A 12,628-nucleotide genomic window follows, 5' to 3' on the forward strand; every position below is an offset into this window, starting at 1 on the left:
AGGGCGGGAAAACTTAAAAACAGCAGCCAGTATTAGGAAGGGCAGTGGGAGAGATGAACAGGCACATTGGAACCACGGGAACATGTAAATTGACCACTGTCAAACCAGTGTAAATTTCTTGGTTTCTCATGGAAAACATTTTATCCACATATTTTCCTCCTGAACGTATAGCCAACACTGTCTTCAATATATGACGTTGTTGGTAACTTGTAGAACAGGAATAGCACGTTTATTCCTGCCTTCCCATTGCTGTAAAAAGTTGTCTAGATGATTTCAAACACTTTCTTCAGCTCTACTATAAGCTGCCAGTCAGACTTCTGCATTTCATCCCTGAACCAGTCCTTCAGAGCATCAATGGACTGACGGCTGATCTGTAACACACAAGGCAAGCCCATTAGAAACATACACATTAATAAAGGCAGCTTTTACTGTGTTTGCAGCAATTCATCTGAAGAAAGGGCATCAGTTAGCACAGCAGGAAAGCTCGCTCTAAACCCCACTGTGCTACCAATCTACTGTGACCTATCCCATTCATTTCCCTTCTTTTCTCCTCGCATCCCTTACCTGCTCTTCAGAGACTTGCAGAAGCAGAGACCATCTCACGCCTTGTGTGGTAAGGCAAGCACCTGTGACCAGAGGATCTCCCGCTTCCCCCAGCGCCCACGACACCAGCACCCCCTCCCAGTCCCTGTAACAGGCCCTACATCTCCCTCTGAGAAGCCGCTATGGTTACTCAGCCCCCTCTTCGTGGGGACAAGCCCCCAGCATGTGTGGCAGGGGGTGCCTTGCCACACAGTAACTAAAGCAGTGAGGGATTGTGGAGAGCTGTGGCTTTGCCTCTGACAGCAGAAACCCAGGATCATCTCCTAATCCAAGCCCCATGTTCCAGAATCAGAGCAACTGCGGTATTGCTGCTCATGGCACAATTTCAAAACCAGGCAAACACAGTCACGCTGTAGTGCCACAGGAGACTGCTCAGCTGCTCTGAGCACCAGCTACCTACAAATAGCTCACTTGGCATTTTACCCTCCCGGGTGCAGTAGCTGCAAGGACATCGCTCCTTCCGTCCTCTGGAGTGGCTCTACCACAAAGCTCAGAACAAGGCTACTGAGAGACTCGGCTGAACAGTTTCAAGCACAGGCACACAGGAACAGTTTCAAGCGTGTGTCAGTTTCTGATGGAAGGGTCCTAGTCTGTTTTTCAGGCTTCGTGCAATATTTCATGCAAGCTACCACTATGTCAAAGCCCTCTCCAAAAATGCAGATTGCTTTTTACCTTGCTGACGAGGATATCTGTTGCTTCAAAATGTCGTCCATACATTTTCGGTGATTCACCAGGAATAGGTTCTATTTTAACACATACTTCTTGGCCTTTTTTTGCCACCTCCACTGGCTTATGGTTTATTTCAATACTTGTAACTATTCCAATTTCAACAAACTGTAATAGAATGAGGCAGCTGTCATACACAAAACCTCAGTGCACACACTCTTCTCTAAATGCAGTTTATATACACAGACCTGCTGGTATGAAGTACTGCGCTACAGCGGCACCGTAAGCACATCGTACTGAGAAGGGCAACACCACCAAACCATCCACAGCCCATCTGGGATATCAATTTGTTACCCCTTAAAATGCCAAGAATTGACTTCTCACTCCCTGTTAGCTACCAGAAATGACGATTTTGCTTGTTACTGTATATCACAATACAGAAATCACAGCAGGGAGAAGGGAGGGAGACTGGCAGGTATCCTCTTGCCATGCCTCCCAGCAGGGCCCTGCAGCAGTCAGGAGGCTGAGCCCTGCTACAGGACTCAGCGCTGTTCCAGCAGAGAGCAGCACAATGGCTGATCACTGGGAAAGGGACTTCATCTACCGGTCCGAACCTCGTCTCCTGCCAAAACTCCATACGCTGGGGAAACAAGCGTTTCCTGGTGCATGGTCCCAGGCAGACCAAATGCTCACTGGGAAGAGGTGCTTACTTACGTTTTTGCTAGGTACACACATGGGAGTCCCCTGCTTCACCTGGCCGGCCTCCACAACGACACCCATCACTATCGGGTCACGAGAGTTGAAAATAAACTGAGGGAGTATTTTCATCTTGCAAGGAAATACTGCTATATGCCTGGAAGAGGACAAAGAAAAGGCATTTTCTTTGAAAACGGATACTGGAACAGTGTACACAACACCAACATTCATCTGCTTTCTCCCACACTTCTTGGGCTTTTTTTCCTGGTAGCGTCACTTGGGGGGAAATCGAGCAAGAAAAACTCTTCCAGTCTTGCCAATTCCTAGTCAATACTTGATCTTCAAGAACCACAGGGAACAGTAATCAAGCATGGCTGGCATGGATTTTATTTTGACTGACTAGGACAGTCAACTACGACCAAGACCAAAGGAATAGTAACTTTACAGTAATTACAGTCTCAGAAGAGCAGAGGAATAGAAATATTTCCTCCACCCATCACAGGGACTCTAAAAACTTAAGGTTTTTGTTTGTACAGTGAACAAATATGTTTAAATACTGAGGTACACAAACTCAAATTGGGATCAATATGAAGTTAAATACATTTTCATTTATTTTGTCTGTCCCTACTTTATTGAGGATCACATGACAACAGACAAAAAAAATACTTTCAGGTTCCTATAAATTCTGAAATGATTGCATATCCATGTTACTGCAGTCAGAATTAAGCCCTGTATGCTGGAATTGCATAGCTATGACACAACAGAATCCAAGTCCCTTTAGGTTTGTTTTCTTACTTACTTACCTGTCACAAACTAGGACCAGAAGGACCAGAAGCCAAGGATACAAAGCAAACCTTAGTAAGAACACTCGGTATTACACAGCAGTTTTAGCTGCATCTTACAGCTCCTTCACAACTGTCACCTTACCAAGGCTAATCCCAGATGTCAACAGTTAGACTGCAGTTACTGTCCTAGCCTCTTCCTCCCCATCACAACTACATGCTACATAATAATATGGAAAGAAGAAGTTAAATGCCATTTAATTTATAATAAAAGTTAAGAGGCACTGTTATTTGGAAAGCATCCAGAATAGGATTACTCCTACTTACTTGAATTCCTCTTGTTTCTGCTTTTTGTAGTCCTGCCTATATTTTGTGAAGGCGTCAAACAAGTGATAAATGATTTCAGCACTAAAAATTCGAACACCTAAACTATCAGCCATTTCCTGTGCATCCCGTTCAATCCTCACATCAAACGCTAGAATGACTGCGTATCTGTAAGTGAAAAATAAAGTCAGTTTGCAGGACAGACCACAGAACCCCAGCTAAGAAGGGGGCTGAGACACCACCGTGCATTTATCAACGCAGTAAAGCAAAGAAGTTACTTACTGTGGGTCATGCTCCAACATAACTGATGCCTTCATAACATCTTTCTTATGGACAGGACCTATATTAATTCCTGAATACTGTTGAAAAGGAAAGCCACACAAACCAGTCACTGATCTTTGAGTTGCAAAGAAACAGTTATCAACAAAACCACAGAAACAACAACAGCAGGAACAGCACAGAGGTACTTACTGGCACTTCTGACGTTTTAAGAAATTCAAGTAATGCTTCTAAAGAGCCTAAAGTAGAAGCCTGGACATAAACACCTTTCTCTTCTAATTTGATTGCATTCAGTGTTTGCTTCAGTTCATGTATTAGTTCATCCTTCAGAAAAAAAGAAGGGGGAAAAACGTTAGTTTTAGCTCTATTGCTATTATGCCTCAGGGTACAAAGCCTGTTCGTGAGCTGCTGAAAGTACGTGACAGCCACACTGACAGGTACCCGCTTACAGACTTGCAGTGCAGGTCATACACAGCCCTGTGATACACTGCTGCTTGTTGCTGGCATTAGAAAAGCCTGTGCTGAACTGAGACTTGGGGATTTTGTAAGACGGTGATCACAGAACACAAAGCAGATGCCCACCGTTGGTGTCAGTAACATTTCTCTGCAGACTGCACATTGCTCTTCTCCCCAGCACTCTAAGTTTCTGTGGGCAACACTGAGTGAACGCACACCTCACAGTGTGGGGCAACATCTCTGGTTGCCTGAGAATCAACAACGAAAGCAGACTCTCTTAAAACCCTGAGCTGGAAAGGACTCAACGCTCTTTGGGCCTAGGTACAAAACAGAGGCTGAGAACAGCAAGGCTGTTTAGCTGCTTTGAGGTAAGTTAAAAAAACCAAATATTTTTTTTAAGAGTCCATGCCTTTAAACCCAAACATTCAGTCTTTTCCTCTGACAGATAAATAGCTGTTGCCATTTACTTTAAACCCTCGCATATCTACTACTAGTACACTTTACAGACATACTCATATGAACCCAAAAACAAGGTCTGTGCTTGGAGGACATTAACCTCCCTTTAGAGCCGGAGGTAAGTAGACAGAAGGCTAAAGCACAACTATGGTTAAAAGTGAACTGTCCATCTGCGAGCGTCCTTTTTAAAGTAACTTCCTGCCGCTGGAGAAGAGGGGCGACTCATCTCAGTGTTGGTCTGAAGACAGCTACATTCTCACCTCTGCTATTTTTAAAGTGTAAGTCACAAAAGAAATTTACTATAGAAGTCTTAAATCAGCTTTGCAATTAGGGTAGTTTGAAGGACTCCACTAGCAGATATTTGCTGAAATTGAAGCATAAATTACTACCAATACCAAATAAATAATGAATATATAGTCTAACTATGATACAATACTAGTTTTCAAACCTTATTCTACCAGCAGAGACACCTCAGCAAAGTATCAGGGAAAAGCTAAGGGTCAAGATACTAAAACCATCACCACACTAACGCTTCTCATGGACACAAGGCTACAGCATGGTATTGTAACAGTTTTTAAAATTCAAAATAAAAAAAAAAGGCAAGCTACTTGCATACTGAGCTCTCAACATCTGAATGAGCTTTGTCACCAGAGAATTCGGTTACCCTCAGTTTCAGCACCTTATTTCAACATCAGCCATCTCACCTTGAGGACAGGGACTTCATCCTCTTTATGAGCTACAAGCAGTGGCAAACCAGCCAATGTTTTTTCCAAATCCTTCCCAAGAATCTTCACCCCTTGAGCAGCAACGACCTCTTTGTGCTTTTCATACTGGTTCTGAAAAGGAGGAGTAAGAACACACTAGTAAAAAGAGTTCACGTGGACACGACACAGCCATACCAGGCAGTGCTGAGCAGCTGAAGAACTTGCCACCAGTGAGCGCAGCAGAGAGCACAGCAGTCAAGTCCAGCAGCTCCCATCTTTCATCAGTGACTTTCTCCACTTCACGCTCCTCGCATGCATGTTTCAGTCTGCATGCCTCTCTCCCATCAGATACCTTTTCCCAAAACCCTCCTCCTGCTGAGGGGGGCAGGGTAAGGGGATTAATCTAAAAACAGATAAGGAGGCCAACAAGGAATAAACACTAGAGAAGAACAAGCAGTGATAGGCAGCTGGTCACCAAAAAAATGACAAATTCAGGCCTATGGGGAAGTAAGGGGAAGACTATGATGGCCCAGCTAAACACTGAAGCTGAGCTGATACAGCCCAAGGCTCTGTGCAGGAAGAGCTGTCATTTTCCTCTGGAGGCCTCCCATCCAGCCTCCTCATGGACAGTTCCACGCTCAGTTTCCCAGCTGCTCCTCCCCACCCAGGAAAGCCTCAAAGGTCTCTTCCCAGTCAGGGCATGGCTCTAAGGCAGCACAGCAGCAGTTATGTTTTAAAACAACATTGGACGGATTTTCTGGTTTGTTTTTTCATTTCTTTAATTTAGGAGATGTCCCATCCTCTTCCTTGAAGCTGCAAGGCAGCTTTCTTCCTCAGCAAGCACTTTGTTCCTGCAAGCCTCTCTTCTTTAGACCCTCCATCCCAAAATTGGAGTCTTATCTCAAGGACAACAATTCCCCATGGACTGGCTGAACTGTATCAAACTTATCTTTGTTACCTGCTTCAAAATAAACCAGCTCCCCTAGATCCACTTCCCCAGCTAAAGGCTCCCAAATCCAGTGCTCTTCATCTTGGTGTGGTCACCCTATACTCCATCTCCCACCAATTCATTCCTTATGGTACCAGAAGATATTCAGCAGCTCCCAACAAAGCAGAGAACATTCCCTATGCATCAACATCGATGTTCCTTTTGTCACTCTATCATATTATTACTGCAAAGCTGTGCTCCAGAGGGGGAAGCCTGACTTAGATTCTCTAAGGCAGCTCTCCTACCCCACAGCTGTATTGGACTGCCATACACACAAGTGGAAAGAGGGGTTCTTGTCTTCCCATTTAGAGCAGGCCAAGAAGCTCCTGCTCAGGTTCCACCTCAACATCAATCCTGCATCCTTCAGCACCTCTGAGGCCACAGTGGTCTCAAGAGAGGATCACCACTGCAGAGAGAGAACCAGGTCCCAGCAATTATTACTACTACCTTAGAAGAGTATCTAAGCTTACAAGAAGGAACTGGAAGGACTACAGTGGCCTGCAGGGACACAGTTCTCCAAAGAAATGAAGCACACCACAATAGTCATGGCCTCAGATTAGGATTCTGACACTAATTTTCTACCTTTAAACCAAACCTTTAAAGGCCTGTCCTATTACATTCACCTAGGTTAGCTGGATGGTTTTCTTTGCCTTAAGCAAAATCCGTGACACCTGCACAGACACGTTCCTTCTCTTTTAAACAGGAAAAATCAGAGCAGTTCTTATCATAATCTTTGAATCGAACGTATTAATATTAATGTATGTATTAGTGTATTTATAGCCTTTAGTTTCTATGGCTCTCTCTCTTTTCATGGAAAGCACTATGGCAGGATCGCAAATGCAGTGTCTGTCCCCAGCCTGCTGAAATTAGGGCAGCAAAACCTCCAACAACTCTTGAAAAATGACAAAAGGCTGGAGAGTTGGCAGAGGTCCTGGTCACCGCTGCTCACCAACTACTCCTAGAAACTCACTTGTTCACTTTTCTCCAGTCTAGGTGTATAGTCCACAAACACTTTTACTAATACTATATACTGTAACTCAGAAGTCACTGTACTGGTACACTCCAATTTCCATTTAGGATGGGTCTCTCCTTCTCACACACAGCCACGTGCTTGAAGTCCTTATTAAAGCACACACAGCTTCATCCTCACTGCAAGGCAACTCTCCTTGATCCTCTCCTTTGCCACTGTTAGAACAGACATACCAATAGGTAGACATAGGCACATTCACAAGAACACTAGATGTTTAAGTCATCTTAGACACTGCTAATATAACTGCACTCTACTACTGTTTCATTTTTTATAAAGCCTGGGGTTTTTTTCTGGTTCTAAATCTTCTCTACATGTCAGAACAGTAACTGGTTTCCATACCTTAACTCGTAGCTCCTTCATAGGAGGAGGTAGCAGGAGACCTCTGATCTGAGTTACTATAGGACCTTCTACCCCAGGAACAATAATGGTGTCTCCTTCTTTCAGGCGTCCATTAATCAAAATAACGTCTATGGTAGTGCCCATGCCTGGCAGTGCTTTAACCTGAATGAAAGGGAAAAAGAAGAGTTACTCCCTATTCAAGCACTTCAAACACTTTTTTTTTCCTATAACCAGGATGGATGGGATGGGAAAGGGAGAAATTTCTAGATGAATTTCAAACAACAGCTGAATTACCTCCATGACTTGAGCTCTCAGCTCCTGACACTCCGCCAGCCTCTTGGTCAGCATAGTTTGCGTTAGCTCAACAAGAAGAGCTATCAGGCTGCCCATGCCATCCCCTGTGTGAGCAGAGGTAGGTACAAGAGAAACAAAAGTGCGGGGATCCTTATTCTCATAAAACAAGGCAGCGTTCAAGCCCTGGAATCAGGATTAACAGTTACATAGGGGAAAGAAAATATATACACACACAAGTATTAACAGTAACATTCAACCCCAGTCAATTACTATTGCATTTTTAAAAACTCCCATTAAATAAACCAAATGAGTTGCTACTGACAGCAGGCTATGGAACACAAAGCCTCAACCCACACTTGGAAGCAGCATGGGACAACTCTACAAAGCCGATTACCACATCTAGCTTCTAGACAGCGCTGTGTGTCACCAACACAAGTTCCCAGAACTGATGTGATTCACACCCTGCCAGCAAGAGGCAGACAAGATTCTCTCAGGCGATTCCCAAAGAGCGAAAGAATAGGGACAGAAAACTGAATCTGCTATTCATGGCTCCACTGACCACACACAGCGATTAGCTGCTACTTCTCTCCAAACTAGCACTAAGGATGGAGCAGTTAAAGAGAGTTTAGCTTAACAGCAGCAAAGTTTGGTTTATGAGAGGTAAACACCAATGTGTCAGGAGAGATGCAACAGTTTTCTTGATATTCCAAGTTGTTTCATAGAAAGAAAAAAACCAACACAACAAAAAAACAAAACCAAACAAAAAACCCAAACAGCAAACCAGAAAGCCACACACACACACCCCACCCACCATCTTCAGTATCGCTTGTGTTAACCAAAGAGCCTTACATATTCCAGCCTACCTGTTTTGCAAATTCCACTATGATAGCTTTTGCACGTTCTTCAAATTCATCTTTCGTATTCTTTTTCTGCTTCTTTAAGGTGACAGCTACATCTGTATCTGGACTTTTTTTCCAGTCATATAACCTATCAATCTTGAAAATATAGCAATGTGTCATCTCGTGCAGCTTAATAAAGGGCATTTCTATGCTTATGCCACATCATCTGTAAGAAATACTGCAGTAGCCACCATAGCTAGCCATCTATTTGCTCCAGAAATCAAATTAAATCTTTTTACACAATTGTGTAAAAAGTTACACAATTTTTTACACTGCACATTAATACCCTTCTGTGAGTTCTCCATCAGCACATCAGATAGCGCCTGAAGTCATTGGGCATGAGTAATTTCCTTATTGTAATTCATATAAGTCATCACAAACAGTCACTGTAACTTCTCAGGCCCAGGATTTCTCAAGACAAGGCTGAAAATAATTGGCTTTACCATCTAATACTGCAGAGCCTGAAATACTTCCCACCAGTGATCAACATATTACCGTTCCACAAGCTTTAAAACCATTTGCCTTCAAGTCAAACTAACAGGTATCAGTAGCTAAAATAAAGTAGGACTTTTCAACATGAAGTTTGTCTTTCAATTTTATCAGAAAATGCACATAAATCCATGTAAGTAGGTGCAAAAAAAAAAAAAAATTAAACACACAACTGAAGTACAACTTCCCAGAAGCCATAGATGGAAGTTGCGTAAGGTAAAGAAACTTATCAGTAAGGACTCTAAGAAGAATTGGCAGATTGTTCTGCAAAGCTCCTGTAAAGCCTTTGGGGTATCAAAGGCATGAAAAAAATGCAAGAGAGGAACTAAGAATTACTGCATCTGACTTTACACAAAAGTCAAGTTCATGACAAAAAACAGAACATTGTCAGATTGCAAATATACTATAATAGTAGAAAAACCACACTATTAAAAGTGAAAAGCTATCTTACCTTGTTAAGAGCTACTATAAAGGGGCACTTCTTCGATTTCAACAGATTTATTGATTCAATTGTCTGTGGCTCCAAACCATGCATGATGTCAACTACAAGTATGGCAATATCACAAAGTGAGCTTCCTCTATTTCTTAGATTGCTGTGGCATTGAAAGAGAAAACAATAAATCAGCCATGTAGCAACAGAACTTTAATTAAAGCAATAAACACAATGTCAAACTTATACTGACCAATAAAAAGCTAAAGCTGATGAAGTAGTTGTTTTTCTCTCAAAAATAAAACCATATAAAAATACTCAAATCAGTGTGTAAATTCCATTTAACAGAACGTATTAGTGTGTAGGTAAAAATGAGAAACTATTATTCTCCCAAGAGTTCTCCTATTACACATTTCTACAAGTTAAGGTATGTTTTGATTTTTTTCTGAGAGAGAATTGAGAAGGTTACAGTGAAATACAAGAGTATAAAATCTGAAGACTTAATTATACAACACTACATAAACACTAAGATTATCAGACATCTTTCGTGCCAAACAAAACCTGGCTAGAAGATGAAGTGCTGTGAGTGGTAAGATGCCAAGGAACTGATCAGAACATTACCAACTGCCCTAGGACCTGGCATTTCAATGCTTGCTGAGGTTTATGTTTAAGAATCAAAATCTTAATCATTCTGTTTTGGGGATTCTTAGGAGCGCTCCCTCAGAGAGTATGGTTGTGCATACCACATTTTAAACTCCAAAGCTGATTTAGTGTTCCATGCCAGCCAATGATCTCCACTAAGAATCAGCTGACTTGTGCAACTGGTAACCTCCAGTCTTACAAAGTCAGTTACCGTAAGTGGGACTCTACAAACTGGGGACTAGGACAGAACGTGTAATTTTTCATAGCAGAGTACTTAGGTCACCTGAAATCCTCACCTTTTCCTCTCCAGCTAGCTTCCTGTTTCTGTCTTTCCTCTTAAACTAACTACTGAGAAAAAAGTTATTTACATGCTTCTTCAGATACTCATGGCTCAATTGGCATGAAGACAGAAAATTAGATACAGAAGGCCAGCAATTAACCAGATACAAAAAGCACCTGCAAAGTAAGCAAATCAACTTATTCCAGGTTGTTTGGTTATTTTTAAAGCCAGAAGAAACACAAAGGACTAGGCAAAGACCTAGCACTTTGTTAAAAAAATATATCCAGATGCTTTAGCCATCACTTCTGGGAAGTACTACAGTGTGAGAACGTTACCTGAAAGACTCATGTCCTGGAGTGTCAATTATCAGCATTCCTGGAATTTTTATGTTCTCTCTGTCAAACTAACATTTCAAAATATTAGCCATCTTGTAAAGATTACACAAGAAAAAGAAGAAAAATAAAAACTAAGAGCTGGTAGCATTACTAACAATCTTCACTTCGAAAAATCCAGATACATATTTTAAGAAAGGCCACCACCCTTCATAAACCAAATCAGTCAAAGCTTATTTCAATATTAAAAAAATGATGTAGCACATTTCCCTTGGTATGAAGTGGCCATAAGCTCAGCTAAAATTCCTAAGACAAGGCAGCCTACAGAGGAAAAAATAGTTCAGGTAGTGAGATTTATCATCCTTGTCTTGAACATTTCCTCCTCTCCACTGACTTTATATTTTTAACTAACTGAATAAAATCTTGGAAAAAGCCATCACTACCAAGGTTTTTCAGTCAGCTGTTGCTGCAAGCAAAATAGGATACAGTATCCAAAACAATCAATCAGTACAGTTATTTCTGTAACACAGTAAAATTCATCACCCAAGAACTGGGCCAATTTCAGCGCACATAGTAAAAGGTAAGTTTTTAACAGAAAATATACTCAGGAAGTTTCAGAACTCTCAATTCACAATCAAAACATTGACAAATAATCGGTCTATGTACATGTATACTGTCCAGAACAGAGCAAGCAGTATGTGTGTATTCTTCTGAAGAAGTGGCAATGCATTAACTGAACCCAAATGTGTCAACAAAAAAGAAAATGAGACAGCCTCCCCTTTGGAGGTGGGGGTGGACAGGAATTAAAAACCAACTCCAATATTAAAGATGGGTGGGAAAAAATCTCACAAAGCCTTAACTACTTTACATTTGCTATTTTTTTAAAACAGTCTTTGAGGTGTTCTAACTTACATTTTTCACCATCTTGGTTTGCTCGTTAATAGCTTCAAGGGGAACATTTGTTGCACCAATCTGCTGAGTGATGCCACCAGCTTCACTGTCCTGTACATGAGTATGGCGGAGCTAAAAGCAAAAAAAGACCAGAAATACTTACATGTAAGAGACTAAAGTCATCTCTGAGTACACTTTAATTCTTTCTATTTTCCACCAAAAAAACCCACATGCATAGAAGAGATGCATGAGCCGCGTCTTCACATTCCACATCTTACCTTATCTAGAATTTTGGTCTTGCCTGTGTCTACATGCCCCAGGACACAGATAACTGGTGCTCTGAGCTTTTCCGTGTTCATATTTTTGCTGTTTTCAGCTCGTCGCTTCTATGCAAGACACACAAATATTGGTAAGTATAAACCAAAACCCTCAGCTCATATCCCGATTTGATTACATACACACAAAACCGAGTTAACGATGGGACTTAAATTTTCAAGGCAATTCAAGGTCTGTCATCCCTCTTTTGGCAAATCAAAGATTTACAACTAACAGTTTTTTATTTGTTTGTGGTTTTTTTTCTTTTGGTTACAGTCTAGTAGGCTATGTTATTATAGCCACTAACACATAGCTTTGTTGATGTTGCATGCTGAAGAAGCACCTTGGGTAAGGAAACAGAGGACACTGGCAGCCACAATCATGTTGAGCACTGTAGAAACACATCTTTTAAAACCCTGAAAAAAAGATTATCTGTAAAGGATAAGAGTTTCTTTCCCCTGGAGGGAGAAAGGTAGAGGGGAATGACACTGAAGTGCATTATTTGTGATCGAGTTGTCTAAAATCACGTACTTCCACTTCAGGCAAAACCAGGTGGTTTTTCTTAACCCAATTTCTGGACCTGTCTAAGCATTAGACTTGACACTGCCATCAGTCTGACAAATATGGTTAAAAGGCCCTTCAGTGAACTGAAGATTAAGTTGCTTCTTATACATCACAAGAGTCCAGCTGTATTTCAATACCTCAATTCTCCGTTTAGCTTTGTCGTAAGCAC

The 12,628-nt window shown here is 41.6% G+C and overlaps 1 protein-coding gene across 1 annotated transcript in view; it reads right to left on the reverse strand.

Annotated features, from left to right (window-relative positions):
- Positions 1 to 5: 5 nt before the first annotated feature.
- Positions 6 to 12,628, reverse strand: part of LOC104536428 (eukaryotic translation initiation factor 5B-like) — a gene marked incomplete at its 5' end in the record, with an annotated part of 22,191 nt that continues 9,568 nt past the window's right edge. The window contains 15 exon segments of the mRNA XM_010179031.1: positions 6 to 371; positions 1,276 to 1,437; positions 1,984 to 2,122; positions 3,075 to 3,239; positions 3,354 to 3,430; positions 3,543 to 3,674; positions 4,967 to 5,098; positions 7,324 to 7,485; positions 7,618 to 7,800; positions 8,481 to 8,612; positions 9,457 to 9,598; positions 10,693 to 10,760; positions 11,602 to 11,712; positions 11,859 to 11,966; positions 12,597 to 12,628. The exon segment at positions 12,597 to 12,628 is cut by the window's right edge and continues 19 nt beyond it. Coding sequence (XP_010177333.1) covers positions 264 to 371; positions 1,276 to 1,437; positions 1,984 to 2,122; positions 3,075 to 3,239; positions 3,354 to 3,430; positions 3,543 to 3,674; positions 4,967 to 5,098; positions 7,324 to 7,485; positions 7,618 to 7,800; positions 8,481 to 8,612; positions 9,457 to 9,598; positions 10,693 to 10,760; positions 11,602 to 11,712; positions 11,859 to 11,966; positions 12,597 to 12,628 — 1,853 coding nt within the window.

Source organism: Mesitornis unicolor, unplaced genomic scaffold, assembly GCF_000695765.1.
Source record: "Mesitornis unicolor isolate BGI_N332 unplaced genomic scaffold, ASM69576v1 scaffold9582, whole genome shotgun sequence".
Lineage (NCBI taxonomy): Eukaryota > Metazoa > Chordata > Aves > Mesitornithiformes > Mesitornithidae > Mesitornis > Mesitornis unicolor.